This window comes from Trematomus bernacchii, unplaced genomic scaffold (assembly GCF_902827165.1).
Source record: "Trematomus bernacchii unplaced genomic scaffold, fTreBer1.1, whole genome shotgun sequence".
Taxonomy (NCBI): domain Eukaryota; kingdom Metazoa; phylum Chordata; class Actinopteri; order Perciformes; family Nototheniidae; genus Trematomus; species Trematomus bernacchii.
In genome coordinates this window covers 15,968,839-15,993,155 of record NW_022987648.1, presented here as the reverse complement: position 1 = coordinate 15,993,155, position 24,317 = coordinate 15,968,839, and the positions used below count along the sequence as shown (strand labels likewise).

At 40.9% G+C, this 24,317-nt stretch overlaps 1 protein-coding gene across 1 annotated transcript in view; it reads right to left on the bottom strand.

Moving 5' to 3' along the window:
- Positions 1-24,317, bottom strand: part of map2 (microtubule-associated protein 2) — a 75,123-nt gene that overhangs the window by 2,977 nt on the left and 47,829 nt on the right. Inside the window, exons 7-17 of the mRNA XM_034134231.1 lie at positions 22,321-22,536; positions 16,906-17,190; positions 13,837-15,800; positions 12,833-13,496; positions 12,479-12,709; positions 11,894-12,019; positions 10,854-10,915; positions 9,128-9,260; positions 8,516-8,572; positions 7,894-8,186; positions 1,541-1,633 (exon numbers count right to left, since the gene is read on the bottom strand). Of these exons, the coding sequence (XP_033990122.1) occupies positions 1,541-1,633; positions 7,894-8,186; positions 8,516-8,572; positions 9,128-9,260; positions 10,854-10,915; positions 11,894-12,019; positions 12,479-12,709; positions 12,833-13,496; positions 13,837-15,800; positions 16,906-17,190; positions 22,321-22,536 (4,124 nt within the window). The remainder of the gene's footprint in view (positions 1-1,540; positions 1,634-7,893; positions 8,187-8,515; positions 8,573-9,127; positions 9,261-10,853; positions 10,916-11,893; positions 12,020-12,478; positions 12,710-12,832; positions 13,497-13,836; positions 15,801-16,905; positions 17,191-22,320; positions 22,537-24,317) is intronic.

The following is a 24,317-nucleotide window of genomic DNA, read 5'->3' as shown; positions in this document are numbered from 1 at the left end:
CATAGAAGATCGAAATAGTATCTTCCCTTTTCTGTAATATTTCACATCGGATTCACATTACAACACAGCGATCTAATTTCATGTAATTATCAGAAAACATAATCATGGAAGCACAAGAACATAAGACCACGGTTAAATCAAAGTACTGTGTTCTGCCGTGCAGAACAAAGATGTTTGTTAAACCAACCAAACCAAGATAGAATACAATGTGCTGTAACTGTCTTCTTGAGATACATTTGTTCATCAGAAAACCTGTCAATAATGGACCACAGTGAGTAAGACAGTACAGAACAGTTCAAAATGGCCACAGGCAGGGGGGGGGGGTAAGGATATGTATCTATGGGACACATCCTTGGGACCTGAAGAGAAAACTACAGAGGGATATCTAAGGAGTGAACCGGCTAAAGGAGCAGAGATAAAACACTTTAGAAACAGCAGAAAGAACAGGAAGAGATACACCACGTCCAGAGGTTATTAACCGCAACCTGCCTGTGGTCAGCTATCACTTTCAAGTCAACAATATAGTTGATGTCTTTTGTAACCAATGATTTTAGTATCCTTGCTCGCAGAGCCTGAGAAGAAAGAAATGACAGTAAAAGTGTCTCACTTGTACTGATGCTGAACAGGGCAGATTGTTGATCACAATAGGAAAGCACAACAACGTGAGCACAAAGTCCACAATGCACCACAGGCTGTTCATCTACCACGAGTCCCTTACACAGGCTTAACACAGAAATGCAGCATGAGAGATGACGTGAGGTTTGTGTCAACTGCAGGTTGGCTCATCTCTTCAGCGATGGTATCTTAATGAAATCCATCAACTACAGTGATGGCATTTATAATTAGTTAAACTAGTGTTAGTATACTATGAATAAAAGGTGTTTGTGGGGGGGGGGGGGGTTTAAGCCTTGAAGGGGTGCCTCCACCCATTCTTGTTAGTGTTATTTCAGAAGGGAAATTATGTTATTGTCCTGAATGTAATCAAGTGCTGGGGGAGGAGACATCCAGCTGTGAAAATTCCAATTGTTCACTGGACACAAATCACTTCTGGAGAATGATGTGTCAGGTAAACAGCTGCTGGTCCAATGAGTGAGGGACTTAAAGGGAAATTCCACCTTTGATATTTATTTCCAATCACTGTTGACGATAAAGGTTGATTAAAACTTTAATATCCTCAGTGTTTGCTATATTGAGAGAGAAAGCTGAGTTTTCAGCTGTCATTCTGTTGTTCCTCCCTGCATGTAGCGCTGTCATTTAAAGTGACAGTTATGAAGACGCAGGTAAGAAATAACTTGTGTCCTCCTTCAGCTGGGATTTCTAGTTTCTCTTCCTGCTGGTACCCTGGGCCTCTGTCAATATAGCACACACTGAGGAATTGACTGCTTCAATTGATTAAATTGACCTTCAACGCTGATTAGACATCCATATAAAAAGGTGGCACATGTTTCCGTTGACAACATAATGAAACACTGACAAACACAACACAACAGAGGAATCTGACATGAACACTGAGACAATGGACTTGCGGCACAGGACTCACGTTTCCACCTCTTGCAGAGTAGCCCCGCCTGTCCAAGGACCCACACCTAGACTGAACATGGCTATAGTCCAGTTTAACATTGGGGATGAGAACCTGCGGGCGGAGGCGAGGAGTGAGGTGGGAGAAGGCTTGGGCTTTCTGGCACTTCATTTTATTCATGTCTCTTGTTTAAATATTCTGTTCTAGACATCCGAGTTTGTCTAACTGTAACTGAGGCATTGATATTCAACCTGGAGGTTCCCCTTTTGCTCTGGACAAACAGCTTCGATAGATACCATGGCTCTAAGCTAAGAGGCAAATTAGAGTCATCTCACAACCCAGGATGAGCTTCATGTCAGCCTGGTTTTTGTATTATTCGTTTCTGGATTTGACCTATTACTCCTAAGGAGGATCCTCTTTAATCACGGCCCACCTCCAGAAAACAATCTTACCTCCTTCAAAACACTGGATTCCATATCATGGCATATAAGGGCTATTGTGACTAAGACAACTTTATTACAGAGCTTGAGTGAGGTTGATATTTTGTGTACATCCTCTGTTCAGACTCAAGTAGATTCCATATTAACCAGTAAATGTCTAAATGATTAATTGAGGCGGCGATTATGATAAAATATGGGAGTGCTGCATTGGTAATACCTCTTACTGCATCGAGAGAAAGCAGGAGTGAGATGCGGACACAGCAGAGTTGGTACAGTACATAACACGAACGATGAATACATTTACCCCGCAGCACAATTAAAGCAGTGGGAACTAGACTTACACACCACATACGTATTCGATACATGTTGTGCACAGAGCACTAAAGAGCTCTACAGGAGGAGAGAGAGACCATGAGGAGATACACTTGAGTGGACCAAAGGAACACTTTAAAATGCTTTGAAATTATAGTATAACACTTTACGATTAAAAAACAAAAGTATTCAATTAGAGTACAGATGTGTCTCTCAAATATGTAGCTATTTGTGTTGCTGTAAACTGTGGGACACATTTGAAGTTGGAAGCAAGGTCAAATATGTGAAGAATGGTGGGCAAACCAAAATCAAATTTGGACGACATCCAGAATCCAACATTTGCCATGAAGCAAAGTAAAAATCAAAGCCATTACCAGGGAAAGCAAAAGCTAACACACAACGCATTTCACTTAGTGGTAGACCAGCTGCTAGTCTCTGGGAACATCCAAGATAGCAGCACCAAGACAGTGACAACTAACTACCAAACAAGAGACATTACACAAGAGATATAGTATTAAAGGATTACACAGGAAACTAACCACAGCTAAAAAGATGCCATTGAACCCGTTCCAATTAAAAGCCACATTTATTGGATGGTAAGTGACTTGCTGAGGGCATTGAGGGCAACAGACATTTGCCAGCATATGGTTTTGGTCAGCTGACTTTCTTTAAAAGTAAGGCATCTTTGGTGCCAGACAGTTGGTCTATTTTGGGCTTTATGTCACCGCTCTCACAGCAAGAAGATGGCTAAAATCAGATGCTGTCAAACCAGCTGCTACGTTTTGATTGGCTGCTCATGTGTATTTCAGGAGAGTATAACACTTAATAAAGAAAATGGTGACACTAAGCTTTAAAAGTGACTTTGGTTTAACAACATGCTAAGTGTGAACAGTGAGACAATGAACTACATATAACATCAGAAGAATTAAACAGTAGTGGAAATATAGGTGTGTGCAGGGAAGAGACAAACTAAGGTACTATGGTAGAGGACCTAGCACTGTATCCAGATCTGCAAAGCCCAACAAGGCAATGTGCTGCATGTCTCTTAGTAGGACAGAAATATACTGTGGGAACAATTCAGAATGAAATCATAGTCTTCAAACTTTGAGGGATCAAGAGGGGGGAAACCACTAGATAGACATAATGGTACATACATTGCCTCCACGGGGAGAGAGCTTCAGATTATCCTTGGAGCTGCATTGTGTCTCTATGTGAGTGAGGTCCGGCTTCTTGTTTAAAATATGACTCTATGGAGAAATACAGAGATAGTATGGGCCTCTTACATCGTGAAGGGGAATGAATGCTTATCATACCGCCACTGGAAGAAATACTTCAGAGGGACAAACAAAACATTTATATAAAAAGAGGAATGCCCTCTGTTGCTGACTAGAATTTTGATACGATAAAAAAAAAGCCTTTCAATCTTAGTTTGTTTACAACAGTCTCCTGCTTCACTTTGCAGAATATATTTGTAGAATTTCTTCAAACTCAAGAAACTTGTGCCCCATGAGTAAATGAAACAGAAAATGTGTCATTCACACTGATTATCATTGTGTTCCCATCATGGTTAAGTTAAGTCTTTAGTGTGGAAATGCAGACTTTCTTAATTATATCACATATTCTTTAAGCGCATTAATTAATTAATACAATTGTTCATCAATTAAAATGTAGAAGTATGGTTTTGCAAAATGAAATACTTTTAAACATACCTCTTCTTATGGGGCTGACTATCATATTCAAATTTACAATGTGTTGCCTGCTGAAACAATTAAGAGTAATAAGCATTTTATTTATAGACGATTTCTTGAATTCAAAGATGTAGGAACCTAGAAATAATGATGTTTAACACACATGATAGAGTCATGTGTGGAGGCACGATCCACCACAGATGACTATATGATATAACAACTGTCCAAACAGCTGCTGCCGTGTGAGTTGGACTTCATTAAATATTTAAAAATCAAATATCAATTAATTTTGCAAAAGCAAAATTAACAGAATTATTCATTTGTAAATGACTTTGGCTTTATTAAGCCTTATTACATTTGCACACTTAATCAACCAATAATTCTTTACAAAATGTATTAACTGTATTAAGTGATAAGGTTTAAAATTAAATTAAATTAAAATGTAAGTGGCATACTCTATCAAACATGCAGTGTCATAATTAACAGTGCTCAGGTGTACCAGCAGGTCTTTTGTCCAGGTCACACTGTGCGCTGCTGACAGGCACAGAGTGAGGGAGACGAGGCGCAGCACTGACTTCCAGATCCACGAGACCCTGTGTTTGGCCTCTGTGAGGATATTTTGTTCCGTGTGTTTCTATGAGGACAGTAAACGGAGAGGTCAGTGACTGGGCAGTGGCTGGGCAGAGGCCTGCCACGGGTCGGGGGGGATCTGAACTACTTTGACCACAGAGCTACAAGGCACTAATGAAGGTCAGGAGAGGAGTATCCTGCTGTCAGAATAAATCAGTTTTAAGAGTCCACTATGGCTGGAAAGGATTCTACCATGCCTAAGCTAATAAACTGAGCCGAAAACACAGGTGCATGTCTTGTGCAAGCGTCCTGGACAACAACAGCAATATACGACAGAGGATTTTTTCAGTAATATTTCAGTCGTAGGTTCAGGACAGCCGGGTAAATTGAGAGTAATACAGCAGTATAATCAGCTTATTTATTCCGACTTTCTAACTGTGTGTGCAGGAACACCAGCTCTAAGATGATCTTACATTTCACCATTACCTTTCAAATGTTCTGCTGTCAAGGAAAAGCAAAGTACACTCCCATCCCGCCATCCTTACACAATTCATCCAGGGGCTTCAGTGCAGAGAACTCTACATGAACTACTCATATCTGTTAGCTGCAGCAGATAAGTAAAAAAGAAAAGCTGCATTTTTTGGTTCATTACATAAAAAGACTTCATGAACTTGAGTGCATCATCTGTCTGAAGTGTAGCATGGCTTGGTAACTCTTAGGGAGCTAAAATGGTCATTATATAACTTGAGAAATATCCTCTGTTCATATTTTCAAGTTAAGTTAGTAACTTATCATTCCGCTCCGAGGTGCTTTTGTCACAAACAGCTGAGTTTGGATTTGTCTAGACTGAGACACTCAGGACGACCGCTCTGACCAGACAGTCACCCCTGTGCTTAGACGAAAGCTGCCAACATCATTTTGTGTCTGACAGGAGACACCTACTGCCACCCAGGGGTGACACACACATGTGAACACACACATACACTGTGGTGCTGCGAGTAAAGACATCAAATGTATTCTCGACAAAACACAACATTAGGTATCAAGTGCAGCCAGAAAAATACCCCTCATTGAAATACAAACATTACAATTTCATGGTTTGGCAAGAAACATATTGAAGTGCCAACTGTTAATAAGGCAATATTACTGTTGCTAATTTACACATCCAGAAGTTAGAGAAGCAAATTATAATTAATTTGGAGATTAAATGATGGATACCTGATGGATTTATGCTGAGCTACTTTTACCAGCCAATTGCTACCTGTACCTGTCTTGGCTCCAGAAGAAAAGTGCAAATGTATAAGAAGTACTACCTTTTAAATCCATTGGAAGCTAAATAATTCACTTAAAAGATAGGATTTTTTGTGGAAATCCTGATCTATGACATAATAAATGTTTAATTAATTGGATAAAGTGCTGCATGTATCTCATGAGGAGGTCATATTCTTACAGAACAACCTGTGTTGCAGAAAAAAAGATTTAAAAAAAGAAGGGACGTAATTGCAGGTAAAGACAAGCACACATAATAAAATCTCCCCTCGAGAATTAGCCAACCACAGCCATTGACAAAAGCTCAAATTGAACTTGGACTACATATGCAAGGCAACCTCTTACACATACTTAACATTGCACGACATGACAACTTTTAGCTGCATTACACCACATAATCACATCAGAAATGTGAGAATAAAAGTTTATGTGGTGAGCCGTCGCCCTCTCTTCACAGCCTGCATCCTTATTTTACCACAAGACACCTCCACTGCAAAAAATACTTGCATGCTAGGAACAATACTGCAAGCCATATTGCATAGTAACTGATTATGAACCAGAACGCATGCTTGCACAAAAGCTCTACTCAGGCCATTTCTCCTGCAGATGACAGGCAGGCGTTTGGAGCATGATCCCTCCCTGTTTTGTGGCTGGCTGCACAGAGCGGCGCAGAGACCTGGCAAGTCATAAAGATGTCAGGCAAACGCTTAGACTCCTAATCAGGTCATCAGTGAAGGCTTGTAAGAGCTGATGGCTACTGACAAACTGCAGTTTTTTCACTGTTCTTCGTGTTACAGCGCTGAGTCTGTATTTCATACTGAAACACGATAGTTGTCAAACTTTGGGGTGAACCCTGTGAATGCAGATTATGTGCAGCCATGGTGAAAACAGGATTTGAAGTGCAGATTTCTGTTAGCTGAAGTGCTGTTCTCAGTTCCCAGAGCTCAGGGGGGGAAATCAAAGGGATCAATACTGCTCACAGCTCCAATAGCCACTGAGATGTCAAAGCCAGGTCACTTTCTTTTTTATTTAAATGTAGGGCCTCCTGTCCTGTACAGGTACACATTTGACTTTACTTGCCAACATATTACATTTTGTGGTGAAATCCTTCTAAAATCTCCACCTCATTTGTTATCCTCAGGAACTTACTGATCCGTGGATGGTAAGACCTTATTTGGAATATATTTGGATTTGTTATCTGAATGATGTCAAAGCTGCGTTGGGCACATTTGGATCACAGGAGAGCAGAGAGGCAGAAAGGAAGACCTCACAGCATCAACATTTTTTAATTGTATTTGCTTTCTAAGACAACTGCCTACTCTCGTGTAGATCCATCACACACAGAGCAACATGGACAGCATGGAGACATGGGGGATTTGGTTAAAAGAAAATAATGCTACACACTTGAATCTCTTCTATCTACCCCCTGTTGTATATCAATGTGATGTTATCCAAAGTAGAGCTTTTCAAAGAGTTTATAGCATTTTACTGGCTTGGAAACTTGGTGGGAAACTGGCTAGTCAGCAGGATTGAAGGACTAACAGTGGAAAGAGGTTACTAAGAGAATACAACAAGACAACGAGAGTGGAGAGGTAGGAGAGAGGGGGCCATGGGAAATACATTTCTCAAGGCAGAAGAAAAGCCAGAAGACTTTAGACATAAACACTTCTAGTAATTCAATTTGCATCAGAACATTTACAGATAAATTAGGTTTCATATCAATGGTATATATTCTACTGTTTTTTCTTTCCATTTATCCTAAGTGTCATGGCAAGTGTGTTTTCTGTTTTAATTGTCCACTTAATCCTTCACTGTTGCTTTAAGGTTCAAAGGAAGAATAAGGTTATGTTCTTGTAGAAGATAATCGCCAAGTTTCTTTATATACAGATATCTTACTTGTATACTTGTAAATACAAAACGGCGGGAATATATAGTTGTAAATCAAATGTGTTATTATGGGTACCAACAAAAATAGACTTTTTAGAAGCAATAACCAGTATAAATAGGATTGCAACATTGCATAGATTAAAGAAAATTCACATACATTAAAATAGGAGCTAAAGGTTTTGTGGGAAGTAAGGGAGAAGAGCGTCACCTGTCCTCCTTTGGGCTGGTACTTGATGTTCTCTATGGAGCCAACCTTGGACTTGATGTTCTTGAAGTCAGGCACAGGCTGGTTGATGATGCGGAGCTGTTTGGGCGTGGTGGCAGGGGACTTGGGTGGGGTGCGGACCACGGCAATCTTCCTCTCCCCGGAAATCAGGCTGAGCGAGCGCGGGGTCCTTGAGGACGATGAGTAGCTGGGAGGGGTTCCTGGGGTGATGGCTGTGGAGCCGGGGGTGCGAGGGGTAGAGTGGCCACTGCGAGCTGATCGGGAGCGCACTGAATCTGTAATTGATGGAGAGGAATATAAGGATGAAGGAAATAGCTAAATATGCAGTATATTAAACAGAAGAAACCATGGTAACATATGTTAACTTCAAATGAGAAAAAAAACAGAAGGGAAGAGTCAATCATTAGTTCATCAGACGCTATGACTTTAAGCCTTTGAAAGTCACTTTTCAGACCACCAGATATACAGAATGACACCGGAAAATACGAAATGCAGGTCTCCCATTCAAATATTTTACCCATAAACAATTGAAGTCACTAGTTATTTTAGGTTAAACATAACAATAAAGCATCATAGTGTCAGAAGTTTTAAGAATCCCTTCTACCTGTCATGCTAGGGGCTCGTCCTGTCCTGTGCTCCGCCCTCATCTCGGTTTGAAATGCTACAGGAGCAGGAAAGGAAAAGTTTAGTTAAGTGGAGGCTGAGGGTGAGAAATAAAGAAGAAAAGGAGAGTGTTGCATGCTCCAATTCATTCACCTTGACCTGTAATACGGTAAGTAGTAAATAGAACATTACAAAAAATCACTGTGACATAGAGAATGATTAAAAGGCACTTGAGAGAGCTGGAGAATACTGCTACAGCATCTTATTGAATACTTAGACTTATTTTCCTATTAATTTCTAGGAGAGTAGTAGATCCTACACAAGCCACCTAAATTAGTTTTGAGCACAGCAGCATAGATTAACAGAAAGAAACCCAAAGATAAAAGAGACATATGGAGGTACAGAAAGTTTTTGGCAGACTTGAGCTCTCTTTAGTCAAATACAAGAAACTACAAAAATAATAATCAGCATTGATTAAAAGAAACTACTTTTATACTGGTTGAATCCATTTGTTGTGGCTTTACTGAAGACTGATACATGTTGCTGTTTAATCTAATACCACCTAAATACCGAGACATTGTTTAGTAAGCTGATTAGAGGATCTGCAGCCTACATGTGGGTCTGCGAGGAGCCATGGAGCCGGAGCTGGTGATGGAGGTGGAGCTCTCCTCGTGTTCACGGTGACTCAGAATGGAGGCATGCCGCGGCACAGAGGACCTCTTTTTAGGGCTCCATGATCCACCATCCTGTGGGAAACAAACACGGGGGACAAAAAGTAGATCCTTAGAGTAGTGAGGCTGTTATTTATTTTTAAATGTTTTTAATCAATTGGGATACAATAGGTTTAGGTGGTCAATATCGCAGATTACATTTTTTTTTTAATCCAACTATGAATCTGTTTATATGTCTTTTCTGGGACTCCTGCAGCTAGTGCCGCTCTACCATTCACCTACCTCTGCTATGAGTCTCTGTATTACTGTGAAGCAGTGAGGCTCTGCTGAGGCTGGGCGAGGTCTATCTAATGAGGCAGTCACTCTGGATATGGAGGCGGGGATCTTTTTTAGTGGAGAACGATGGGCATGGCCCTGAGATGGTACAAAGATGAGGCTTGGTGGGTGAGTGGCATGGCATCAAAATATACAACACAGGGTGACAAAAGAGTGGCGAAAATAACAGCGCTAAAACATGCATTATCAGTGCACAAGATCCGATTGTGGTATGAGGAATGAGATATTAGCATTGGATCATGGCTGTTTAACATTGAATTATAGCTCATCACAACACATCACGCACATTGATTGTGAACATGCCAGTTACATTTGTTTTTTAAATGTATAAAATCAAAATGCCAAACAAAAAAACAAGTATAGACTCATGCAAGATTTCAGGTTACACTGCAAACCATGGTAACAGATGTATTGGGAGACTGTAAATAGAATATGTAAATCCAAAGTAAAACAACATGTGGGCTCAGACTGACAGAACACACTTACAGTATGCAGTAATGACATGACATTTTAGAAATGCAGATACTATTTTATTTTAGACACAATAACTGTCATTACCATGGCGGAGGAGTAGAATGGAGTCACGACCATAGCCGCTGGAGAAATGTCACAGGGTGATCCGACACCCACTCAGTAAAAAAGAAAAAGCTCTAAATGGATCTGCCTTGACTACTTGTGCAAAACCCATTAAGCAAGGCAACAATAGCAGAGAATTTACAAAAAACGAAATAAATATTTGTTCATAAAACACAAAAGAAAACAGTGGTGTTCGTGCATAAATGCTATGCAGTGTTGTTCATGCGGGGGTTAGGGTTAAGATAGACAGAGTGGAGACAGCACTTGCTTAAACAGTACAAACAGGCAGGTGTTTATCTAAAAAGATGATTAGGTTGCCCTGGAAGTCATAAGAGATCATTTGCAATAAGTTCTTAATAAGTCTCAGTTCTGATGATAATTATTCTCCGTAATTAATGTGTTGTTAATTGTTTCTGCTGTAACGATGCACGAGGCAACTTGTGTATTAGTTTCACATTACAAGAAAGGGGTAAACATTGAAATCTGTTGACTTCATAATGCATTATTAGCAATCTGTAATACAAAAGCACTTCTTGTTGCACAGCATTCTTATGTCTACAGATGTATTGAAGAGTACTGTTCGTTGCTGTTGAGTAGAATGTTTGGTTTCTATCTGATTGAGGTTTAATTAATTGCCTTTCTGCAAACCTGCTTGGTGATTCTGGCTGTTTGTCTTTAAAGCTTCGATGTGGTATTTCGCTGAGTTGTTTCGGAGTCAGATTTCACACCAATGTTGGGTCAATGTAGTTTACTCACCGATGCTCTGTTGCGAGACTGTCTGGCAACACTCAGAGGCTGACGACTGTCTGGTAGCGCCTCTAAGAAAGAGACAGAAACAAAACATTATTGGACACAGACAGATGTTATGACCTTCATATACTGAAGAGAGAGAAGTGAGAACCTTTTTCATGTCCTACTTTAAAGGATTCTGGATATAAGAGCATATTTGGGTCTCAATGTTGTATTCCCAAACCTGACATGGTGTGCTATATGAAAATCGAATGTTCTGTGGGAGCAGGTTGCTAAGGGCTCTGTTCTGTAAAGATTTGGCAAGATATCACACAGAATGGGGGATTTTGTATTATGCAAGGCAACCCTGGAAAATAATCTAATTGGGGCAATGCAGCAGTGTACTGAGCCCTCATCACCAGTGACACAGAATCCAGCCCGTCGGGGAAAATGAAGAGCACCCTGCCTCTGGGACGGTCTACAAAATAAGGTCCATAGAACAAAACCATGGATTACTAGTTGCCTGGCAACGATAGGTTGAAAAAAGCTGTAATGTAAAGCTTAAAGAGACCAGTAAGTTAACAGACGTCTGACAGGTATTTTATTCCTTAGAGTTAAAATGATTTGAAATATTTATATAAAGTATAAGTATAATAATGTAAAAGCTCACCAAGAACATATAAACAGAGGGCAGGCAATGTTAACAGTAAGGAAAAATGAATTTGAGTAGCTTAACATCAGCGGAACATCTTGCTTTTGCTGACCTTGCAGTAGTGATGTAGACGAGAACTTGGAAAGATTTTAGTGAATCCTCAAATCCCAAACTTTTAACTGCAGGACATCATGCCCTTTAAAGAACATCAAGGATGAGCACAACAAAAATGAAGGCAAATAAAAACATGTATGGCAGTACTTTTTTATTATGAAAAACAAGAAACAGGACAAAGCAAACCAAGTAACCAACAAGACAAAATGGATGCCATGATCCAAATGAAGCTGGATGGAAACTGGTGGCTATCGTGCCACCTTTCTTTTTTATCTTTTGACAGACCAAGGCAATGTGTCACCTGTGGGTCTCCTTCTTGGACAGGAGTGATGCTGGGTCTGGCGGACGGCTGGTTTCATCACATTCCTCTTGGATGGCGATTGACTGTGTGTCTGCATTTTTTTTGTAAACTCGGTCCTTATCACAGCTACCAGAGGAATCAAGGCATTGACAAAAGCAGAGAGAGAATCATAAGCAGAGATAGAGGCTTAAACATAAAATATGTAATTCTGCAGAATAAGATTTCCCCATAAAAAAAAAGTTAGCTAACACATTTGTTGGACTATACTAAAAACAGTTGACATCAAATCACTGTCAGTGAGTTATTATAGGAGTGCAATTGTGTGCATTTGTATAGTGAAGCAATACATTAAAAGATGCTGTGTTCTTTTGGATTTACAGCAGAAAACACTATTAAGGCACATGATGTCTGGCTTTACACAGACAGGACAAAGAAGCAGACCAAATCAAAATATTAATTGTATAACAATCCCTACCGATTTCGAGCAGCAAGTATCAAATATTATTTTTATATAAATATTTATAAATAACTACTTGTTCATCTGTAAAGTTCAAGAATTCAAAAGGAATGAAAAATGGTGAGAACCTTTTTTCTTCTTGTTGTCTTCTCTCGGCACGAAGATATGCTCTTTGCGGACAAGCTTGCGTTCTGGTGTAGAGATTCGGCCTTTAGCCCGTCCGGCCTTTGGTTTGACCGGCTGTTTCTCCGCCTTTTTCTGTTGTGTCTGCTTTTCCTTGACCACAGTAGGCTTTTTGTCTGCGCTTGCCTTAGGCAAAGGCTCAAACTTTTCTGTCGCCATACTCTTATCATCATCATCTGTGGTGTAGCAAAGAAGGACATGGGAAATACAAGACAGTATTAATGTGTTTTTATTTGAAGCAGAAGAGCAAAGGGGGGAAAAGAACACTTTGAACAGACAAACCATCAAAGAGATCTCACCTTGTGTGTCAATCCAGGAGCTGTCCAAGATGGAGTCGTCCATTGTGGTTTCATCTCTATCATAACTTTCTGTGGGTCCATCGGTGTCAATGCTTTGAGCCTCTTTCAGAGGGAAGGCAGGGGTCTCAGGAACATCTACTACTTCCTCTAGACTTGCCGCCTCCAGGTCAGCTTCTTGGGCCAACTCCACAGACTCTTCCTCTTCCTCTGAGGCTCCTGTTTCAGGTGGACCAGAGAAACGAACGCTGTGTCCCGGCTCATCTGCTTCGTCGATGGTCTGGACCACAGTGATGAAATCATCTTCAACTGTGACCACTGATTCGATGGCAGCACGAGTCTCTGGGATCTCCTTTGCCACCGCTGATCCTGCGGCTACTTTCTCTATTTCGTCTTCCTCCCCTTCCTTTTTCCCCTTTTTAGCATCCACAGCTTCTACTGCCACATTCTGCTTGGCTGCTTGCGTCTCTGGTTGTCTTGATATATCATCAGGCGTGTCCATTGCAACCATTTTCTCTCTCTCTTCCTTCCCTTTAAGTTCCTTCTCTATCTTCTCCTTCTCTATCTTCCCTTTCAATTCCTTCTCTATCTTTTCCTTCTCTATCTTCTCTTTCAATTCCTTCTCTATCTTCTCCTTCTCTATCTTCTCTTTCAATTCCTTCTCTATCTTCTCTCATTCTCTCTACTTCCTTCCTATCTCTTTCAATTCTTCTCTAATCTTCTCCTTCGCTATTCTTCTCTTCATTCCTCTCCATTCTTCTTTCTCTCTCTCCTTTCTCTTTCCTTTGTTTCTCTTCCTCCATCTTTTCCCTCTCTTCTCTTTCTCTCTTCTCTCTTTCTTCTATCTCTTTAACCTCCTGTTCTCTCTGTTCTTTTCTCCTTCCTTCTTTTTCTTCCCTCAGTATCCTCTCTGCCTCTGCTTTGTCTTTCCTTTCCCTTTCTTCTCTCTCTTTCCTTTCAGCCTCTTCCCTGATGATCCTATCTGCTTCATCCTTTCTCTCCTTTCATTTCTTCTCCGCAGCTTCCTTTTCTCCTTTCTTTTCTGACTCCTCTTTCTCCTTGTTTATTCCTAACACAGGTGAAGCTGTTCTTTTAGGGGACCCATACACTTCTCTCTGTTTCAGTTTTGATGGTGAAAGCACTGGAGAGAGCAGCTTGTCATCATCAATGTTGCTATCAACAGACGAAGCAGGTGATGTTTTTACAGGCCTAGCAATCCGGTCCTTTGCCACGCCAGTCAGCTGGTACACATCTTCTGCATCCACTTCCTCGTAGGCTTCCTGGTGGACCAGCTTTACTTTCTCTCGAAGCTCCTGCAGTTCCCTTTCCTCCTCCATACTAAGGGGCCTGTCCTCCATTTCTAATTTACGTATCTGCCTCTCATAGTCTGCAATCTCGGTTTCTGAGGCTGAGCCCTCGCCACTGGCTTGTCGTCCGGTCTCACTCCCCGCCCTCCCGCCTTCTTCTAAAGTAACAGTGACTGTTGGTGTCACAAAGGACTCACTTGGCTGAGCCGGTGGTGTGTCGCTTAAATATTTTTTGGATTGTTCATCTGCAACCTCTTTTCCCTTTTCTTCAGCAGAATGTTTTCTTTCTACTTGCTTGTGGTCTTTCTCTTTAGTGACATCAGCCATCCATATGTCCTCCATAGACGTGTCTCTGACTGCTAACTTCCTAGCTTGCGCAGCCACTTTTTCCTCAAGGTCAGAGTGGGTAAAAGCCTGTGCAGAAACGCTTGTAGGGCCGAACAGATCTGCAGGTGATGGCATTGGACCTGAATATTCACTGAACACACAATAGCCCATTTCTTCTAGCTGGCTTTCACTCTTTCTGGCACTAGGACTTAGTTCTCCTGAAACCATGCTTGCTAGTGGATCATCGGCAAAGGCTTGAAAATCAGCTTGAATTGACTTTCTCCTGGTGATATCTGGTTCAGTGTTTTCTGATGCCAGCCGGGAACGGGTACCAGCGAGATCCAGCATCTCAGGCAAGTCTTGCGACATGACAGCGCCATTTTTAAAGTTGCTCTTAAGGGGCTGTGGTGATTCTGGGGACTCCAGTTCAGGGCTGGGTACTGAAACTGGTTCTCTGGTCCTTGGAGGAGATGAAGAATCTGAAGTGATGGAAGCCGCAGTTTCCAATATCAGTGGAGGCAAGGGTGGAGGCTTATCCACAGAGGGTGTAGTGACTGGGAGGTAGTCTGCTGCCTCATCTAGACTTCCACTAGTGTAGGACATGATGTCTGTGGCCAGTGGAGAGAAGTTCCTAGGTTTGCCCCGGCCGCTCGGATCGGTTGCTCCAATGGTAATATTAAGTGAGTAACTCCTCTGCTCTAAGGCCAGTTTACCAGGGGATAGCCTGCATTCATTACTCCTGTCGGGAACTGTGAACAATCTACTGTCTTCTGATGTACGTTCCTTAGTTTCCGGTTTATCCTGAGCTTCAGCTAGTGTGCTGTAGCTGATCTCCGGGGGCCTGTCGTCAACTGCACTCTTCTCTTCACCAGATCTGCTCAGTTCGTAATAACCCTCGGCCTTACATTGGGAAGACTCCTCAACTTCCACAGTTGATGTTTCAAAATATGCTGACATGCCAGATCTGTCTGCAGAGTCCCTCGTTGAGACTTCTACCTGACTTTTGTCTCCCAGTGATGAGAAATCTGAGGAAGCACCGATGCTGATGATCTCCACCACTTCCACTGACGGCTGTTTCTCTGACACTGTGATTGGCTCGCCATATGTAGGCTGAAGTGTGAGTGAGCTGGCAGATTCTTTGGCTTGGTTTTGAACATTTGGAGGTACAAAGGATGGCATATCCATGGTGGGGCTCTCTGGTACAACTCGTTCCCCAGCAAAGAACCCTTGCATCTGGGGCTCAAAAAACTCCTCTGGACGTTTCTCCGACCCAATGCTGTCCGGGCTCATGGAACCACTTTTCTCGCTTCCCTGCTTGTCTGAGTCCATCTTTAAAGCTGAAAGAACATCTGTAAGTTTGCTGTTTTTATCAACAGAGAATAACAAAGCTTTGGCATGCTTTAAGTGAGATATTTATTAAGCCAGGGACTGGGAAAGCCGTTACTACAGAAACAGGCAAAGCTCTCCTCAGAAACTTACAGCACAATGATACGGCCATCGCTGAAGAAGTACGGCGAGTTTATGGGGTCCACCAAGTCACAGATGGATGATAATATGGCATGGTATGTGACGGAACCGGCATGAGGAAACTGTGAGGCTGATTTATGGGGAACAATGAATGGGATGGATATTCATGCGAGTCTTCAAAACATCAAATGAAAGAAGTACAACATTTCTGTCATTCGTTCTACAATGGCTACCCCAGAATGCGATTTTCACGAATTCAAATCTATCACATAGTTATACATAAATTGATAGCGAATACATTTTTCATCTTAAAAATTACTCATATATCAGTACACCCAAATAGAGAAGAACCTTGTTAGTGAATGACAGAGAAATGCCATACAATGCCACTAACAGTGCCAAAAACAAACAAACGCTGATATGATAAGGCATTTGATGAAATAACTATATCACACTTAACACGAAACAGCCAACCATGAAATCCCCTGCATATGATGTACACAGGATCATGATAATAATATGAATGACCCAGGTTTAGTAAGTATGATTCATGGTTACAAAAAGTGCATAGCACTCGCATACCAGCACCAAGCCACGTGTAAACACAACAAGAAACCTGTAGGCTTATAGCCGGTGAAAAAAGAGCACTGTTACATTCAGCAACACTTCACTTGATCATACCAATACAAAATGGCCGGCCCCAAAAACAACAGCAAGGAAAAATAAAATCAAAGCGCAAAAATAGCTCACAATAGGGAAAAGTTAAAGTATAGGTTAAAAGAATGTGACTCTTTTCACCAACAAGCCTGTGTTGCCTTGCAGCCAGAGCGTAGTGCAGGGAGGGTAACTTGCCATTCCACTTGAATTATAATGCTTATGTTATGTGCTTATATGTTCCTTTTGACACATCTGGCATTTCTATACAGTGGACAATGCAGTAACATGCAGGCAGGGAGCGCAGAGGGCAGGACACACCTGTCTCAGGGCTCTCCCACCCCCCTGCTTCCTCCTCATCTTTGTCCACAGAACTGTCTGTAGCAGCACTAGCTGCTTCTCCCGGCTCCAGGTCTAGATCCTGGGCCTTGTCTATGGCCTCTGCCTGCTCTAAAGGCTCAGCTTGGGGGCTGTCCAGCTCAGGCTCTTCCCCGCTCCACTGCTGCTCATCAAGAGCTGCTTCGGACTCTGCTGCACTCTCCTCCTCTTCCTCCTCATCTTCCACCTCCTCCTCGTATTCAGCTGTAAGAGCCTCCATGGTCTCTTCTTCTCCAAAACAGGGTGAAAGGGGGACACATTTAGACTACAGGCAACACAGACTTGGGTTATGTGAGAACACAACTTACGATGGGACACTTTCATCTCTAGGAAAAGATGAACTAAAGTGTATGTCTGCTCACACATGTAGGTACATTACACAAATAGTACAGTGTTGTGTGCAAGTCGTTTTTTATTCTGTTTGTTTGCTTTTCTACATTTGGGGCTTATTGTAACCAGTATGAAAGGAAACTAAGAAGATATTCTTTGGTTAAAGGCATGCAGAGATGTATTTCTTAATATCTGTCTTTTTTATATCAGCACTTACTGTCTCATCAAGAATCATTTTTGTAAAAAAAAACACGGTAACACTTTATATTAAGGTACACAAATTAACCATCAACTAGTTGTTAATTAACATGCATATTAGCAGTATATTGGCTCTTTATTAGTCATTATAAAACACTTATTAATGCCTTTTTCTACATGACCATATTCTACAAGTAATAAGCCATTAGTTGAGAGTTTTTCCTCAATAACCCTCTAATTAGTGCTTATTTATTGCAAGTAAGGAAGTTGTTGTACATGAGTTTTGGTCTCAATATGCTCTGCTCAATATATAAATATAATATATATATATAAATATAATATATATGCCTAATAAGGCAGTAGTACCACAAGAATAGTAATTCTTCCATAATAACACTTAACAAATATGATCTATTCTTATGTAACAAGACATGAAACTATAAGTGTTAATTGTGTCTAAATAACTCAAAATTAAGTATTTATATCTAAGAATATGTTTTGGGGTAGGCCTATTGACAGTTCAGCTACCAATAGCAAGGTGATATTGACCTGTATGTTTCATATTTGCACATTTACAATAGGCTACATGCACTAGGGTCTGAGACGTACTTCCGGCTTAGCCGTAATACGGCTCGGCTGCTTCCGGTTTGCTTCCGGTCTGCGTAGCTGAGCGGGAGATCGTCCACAAAGGTTTTACTGTTTAAATCTATGGTTTAAATATGAGTCGACGGAAGATTTTCAAAACGGAACATTTGCAAAGACAAGTGAAGAACTACTCCGAGCACTGCTGTGTCCCACTTTGTACGGCGTCAGCTAAATTCAACGGCGTCCTAAGTTTCCATGGCTTTCCGACCGAACTCGAGCTGCGAAGACAGTGGCTGGTTAAAATACGACGCGATAACTTTACAATCTCCTCTCACTCCAAGGTCTGCAGTCGTCACTTCGCTACGGATCAACTAATAGAGCCAAAAACCCTTGATGGCCGTAGGAGGCTTGTGAAAGATGCTGTACCAACTCTGTTTGAGTGGAATCACTTTACTGCTCAAACACAGCAGGCTAGTGTTTGGGAGAGAAGGGAATTAGAGAATTGTAAAATGTGTACTGAAGGTTAGACAGGAAACCGGGTACAGGAAGTGAACTGAATAGCATGGCAGTAGACTGCTACTAATTTTCCCTATGCAACCTGAAGAGTAAAAGGGTCAAGTCTGTCAGAAAGCAATGACTGTACGTGTAAGCCTTACACTTACACTGTAAGGATTAGTAACATGTATTGTGTTTATGTGATGTCATTTGGAGATGTTTAAACACAATGAGAAAATGCGTTAGCATTCGCGCTAGCATTTGCGCTAGCATTTGCGTTAGCATTCGTGCTCGTTAGCATACACGGTAGTGTTAGCATACATGCTAGCGTTAGCCATACTAGCAGTGGCGGCGCCAGGGTATGGCTGGGGTAGGCTACAGCCATACCAAGAAATGGCTTAGCCCCACCTTAGCCCCACCATGAAAAGTGATGTTAAAGTAAGCAAATTCAATTAAATAATAAGCTAAATGCAAAATGTTGAGAACACGGATTGCGAAAATATACGGGTCGTGTCCACAACACACAAACTGATCCTGCTGTAACAACAAGTGCACGTTACTGATGCAATATGGTTGAGACCATTCGGGCTTATAGAAGAGGGGTGCAAGGAATAGTCTAAGTAGTGGGGGAGTTGTATACACTAAAGGTGTGGAAATTCTCTGGCGTTATAATATCAGCGCGGCCGCGGTCAGATCAAAATGCCTCCGAATGCAATTTGAATAGACCTACAGCCAATCAGAGCAACGAAACGTTGGGTATGCGTCATGCATTACTGATTGAGATCAATCGGAACCGCCATTCAGTATCCCTATTGGATCTTCAACGTGTACTATCATACGTCCGTTCACAGTGATCCCTTTTTATTTACTATAAGACAAATGTGCCGTTTTATTTCATACAGTTCCATTTTGATTGAGAAAGGGAAATAATCTAAACCTCACGTGTGGCATTTCACTGTTTCACGGGGTGCGATATAGCGTGTATGTAATTAAATTGCAAATACTGACTTGAGCACCACCACTGTATGGGTTAGCCCTACCATAGATTACCCAACAAAAATACCCTGGCGCCGCCACTGCATACTAGCCTGTATACATGCTTATTGCACAGCTAGCATTAGCTTTATTTACATTGTTTACACTTAGCGGTCCCGTGTGTTAATCTGTGTATGTTACACTTGCATGTATGAGATCATTAAGTGCCTTGTAACTTCTTTTTTTATAGTTTCACTCCGTTTGAATGTCAGTGGACTGAAAATAAGTCAATAAAGGAGCATGGCTGCTCATTCCCTAGAGAGACACATAGAGAGAACAGTACACCTATTGTGTAAGTAGGCCTACATACAAGCAGGTCACACAGTATGATCACAAATACATACAATCTGTTAAAAATCTGTTTTTATTAAAAAGTACAGGCTGCATATGTGTTCTCAGCCTTGGAGAAACTTGACATGTTTTGGTATGTGTCTGAACCTCTTTAGTGGTTCATTAATAAAACAGATATTTCAACGTGTGCCTACTTTGTTCATTACATTACATGTTACTTGTTAGACGCTTTTATCCAAAGCGACTTACATAGTCAATACTGTGGGCAATCCTCACAGGAGCAATTTGGGGTGAAGTGTCTTGCCCAGGGACACAACGACATGCTGACTGCAGTGGGGTTTGAACCTGTGCTCCCTTGATCCGAACACCAACGCTCTGTGCCACACGCCTCCATGTTCATGTACTGTTGAGGTTAATTTCAGTAGTTGTGTGCTATAATGTATTTACAATGTATTTACAAAGTGTGAAGAGGAGGCAACTTTAGAATAGGGAACCTGATCAGGTCAATTAGAGTCAAACTACTAGCTTATTGGTTATGAACAAGGCTTCACTTTAAAATAGGGAACATGTTCTTAGATATAAATACTTAATTCTGAGTTATTTAGACACAATTAACACTTATAGTTTCATGTCTTGTTACATAAGAATAGATCATATTTGTTAAGTGTTATTATGGGAGAATTACTATTCTTGTGGTACTACTGCCTTATTAGGCCCATATTGAGCAGAGCATATTAAGACCAAAACTCATGTACAATAACTTCCTTACTTGCAATAAATAAGCACTAATTACAGGATTATTGAGGAAAAACTCTCAACTAATGGCTTATTACTTGTAGAATATGGTCATGTAGAATAAGGCATTAATAAGTGTTTTATAATGACTAATAAAGAGCCAATATACTGCTAATATGCATGTTAATTAACAAATAGTTGATGGTTAATTTGTATACCTTAATATAAAGTGTTACCAAAAACACAAAAATATACACTTATATCTTTCTCTTGCCTTCAACTTAAGTTGAGCTACCATATTTGACAACTGAGGTTGGAAAATGAAAATATAAATGAAGTCGAAATATTTCAAGGTCTAAAATTGCGCTCTTGTAGAGGCACTTCTGTTCAGAGCACTTCTGAAATCCCTGGCTCTTACGGCCCGTCCACACGGCGGCGTGCGTTGAAGCTTCAACACTTCTGCCCATTCACTTTAAATGGGGTGACGTCACGCTTTGCCGAACTGCATTGTGGTCGCGTCGCTTCGCTTTGCTCGCATTGCTCGCTTCAAAAGTTGAGCAATGTTCAACTGTTGAAGCTTCGACGGAAGCGTCAGCCAATCAAATCATATGCCAGTACAAGCTCTAGCCAATCAAACCGCGTGCTTGTGTGTCCGGGGCGGGAGATTCATGTGATTGGTTGTTGGTCGAGTTTCAGACACGCCCACCGTCAAGCTTCAACGCAAGCCGCCGTGTGGACGCTGCGTTAAGAAAATGCAACCTTGAGGAGCTGCAGTCCATTACAGGCAAAGCAAAATGCCTCAAGATTCAGGACATTGCGCAGACCAGATTTTCTTACTGTATAATGGTGGATAAGGGGGTGCAGCTTTGCACATTTTGAGTATGCTGCGTTCCGAATGTAACAAATATTCTGTTCAGTTGCTTTGCACCCAGACGTTTCTACATATTATAACTTTAAGTAAAACAATGTTACGACAAGATTTTTGTCAACGGTGATTATAATATGTTGGGGGAGGCTGGGGGATCTAAGAAGTAGTCTACAATTATGCTATTTAAAAAAAAATTATACATAATCATTGTAATGTCTTGTGTTAAATTATGTTGGGGGGAAAAAAGCCATCTATTTTGTGTGTGTGTGTTTGTTCATAGCTTAAGATTGGTGTGGGGGATTTCTGAAAGTTTTTTGTGCATGGATGTTATTAATCATGCACTGTACTTCAGAAAACCATTTGGACCTTATTTGAAGTCACAAAAGTAAACCTTGGTGGCAATGGGACTTACTGATGAGAGCTGTAGTGAGAGCTGTAGTGATGTCCATTGAATCCTACTTTAGAGACATCATTGCTATGTGTTGGATTTAACAGCATGGCAACCACAGGTAGCAATGACTTTGGGTGAAATCGATGAAAGAAAAAATATATGACTGTTAAACAAATATGAAATTCCTCAGTTTTTGAGCAAACAAAAATCACAAGAACAAACAGACACCACAAGGACACACAAACACAACACACACAAGGACAGACGAACTGACGGAGGAAGAGACGAACTGACGGACGGAGAGACGGGAGGGATGGAGGTCAAATCACAGAAGGAGAGGCAATAGGTGTTAAAAAGAGAAAGGAGGGAAACAGAGTGAGAAAGAGAGGAATGGAGGGGGAATGGCAAACAGGAACCATGCGTGGTTCACCTTCGATCTGTCTAAAGGCCACAGTCTGCCCTGTGGGGCGGGAGCCCGAGTGCGTCCACTCAGGGCTGAACAATGGGTGCTCATAGTACTCGTCGTCGGAGTGGTAGGGGTCGTCCTCGGGCACGGAAACTGAGATGGAGGGGGCGAGGAACTTGCACCTCTCCCGAGAATTTTGGAAACGGCGGAGAGGGCCCGCCTCCTCCTCATCCCCTACATCTACAAACAAGACAGACACAAGGAGAAGAACTGCAGGGAAATCTGGACACACGGACTGAAAGAGAGAGCGAAGAGGAAGAGAGGGAGACAGGACGGAAGGACAATGAAGACGAAAACAATAGAAAATGGAGAACACACCAAAGAATGTCCATCTTAATTAATATTAAGACTCAGATTGAGGTTCTTTCAAAACTTGATAGGAATCCACCTGATCAGGGTTTTTTTGCGTAAAATAGCTAACAAGAAACTTTATTTTTGACTTTTAATTTTATACATTTTTAAACACCCATCCAAGTTTAGAAAAAAAATAATTACAAAATAAAAAACGAGTTAACTGCACCATATGTTTCTTGTTGTTGTTGTATATTTTTGCTGTTTGGCATCTATTGATGAATATTAAAAAAGATATGATATATATATATTTTTTTTGAATAAGGTCCTTGGTTAGAGCTTTCAGTATAGCTATGAGACAATGCCAAACAGGAGGTCATACCAAATGAGTTCAACTGGGGCTAGCTGCCATTCTTGCATTTTCAGGAAATTACTACTTTTTATTATTACTTTTAATAGAAGTAGCCTAAATTGTATTTAAGATGGACATGTCTTAAGTGAAAGGGAGACAATAACAGACACATTTTAAATAAGCAACAAAAATAGAGTCATCACACAGGGAGATGAAATATGAAAATATAGATTGATTGAGAGCAAGAGAAACACACAGGACATCGACAAGGTGACAGTGAAAAGCAACTCAAAATTCACAATGCTTTGTGGGCCAGCCATACTGTAGTAAAATGTTGCAATGTTTGAGGAAGATAACAATAATCTGCTTCACGTAAGAATGATTAAACCTTAATAAAAGACATAAAACACAGACACTAATAACAACATTTAAACTACAAATGCAGCAGTTGTTTTGGCCTAAACAAAACTCAAAGAAACCATTAGCCAATCTTATGGCTAAGTCCTTCAGTGCCTACTTGTTTTGAATTATGAACTCTTATACAACAACACCACAAAACACTTTACCTTAGAGCACACTATCTGTTAACAATTGCACGATACTGCCTCCTTCTATAGGACACTCCTTACGCAGTCCTTACTTCTAATACTAAAACACAATGTTACCACAACCATCTGATCATCTGGGTTTAGTGCCTGGTTGAACAATCTACTGACTCTCCTCATTATATTCTGAGCAGACATGAAGAGACAGGCCAAGCGTGAGGCAAACGGAAGAGCTTGTTACACTGTAGTACAACCATTTTGGAGCTGCAAAAGAAGTTACTACATAACATAGCCTACAATTCCAATGTCAGAGATAAAGAACCAAATAGTACAACAGTGAGAATGGTCAAAATCGAAAAGCAAAGAACATATTGTTTGAAATGTAAGTATTTAAGAAAAACAGGCGATGCACGACAACAAGTAAGCCGACAAAGGGACATTTATATTATTATGTATTATTTCGATAATGAAATTACAGCCAATATTTATTATGGGCTGATAATATGAAGCCAAATTACTTTGATGTACAACCCACTGATTAACACAGACTATAATGTCGCTGGTGTGAACGTTTTTCACAGCTTAACAAGAAGACAACATGATTGCAACTTTCAATACAAGTTCAAAACAAATGAACAAATCAGAATTTACGCTATCTCTTCAAGTTACATTTTATGGGGCTAAAATTGTTATCTATAGCAATAAACACTAACAATACAAACAAATAATTGCAAAGAAGACTGACGGGACAATCACAAGAAAACACCATGATA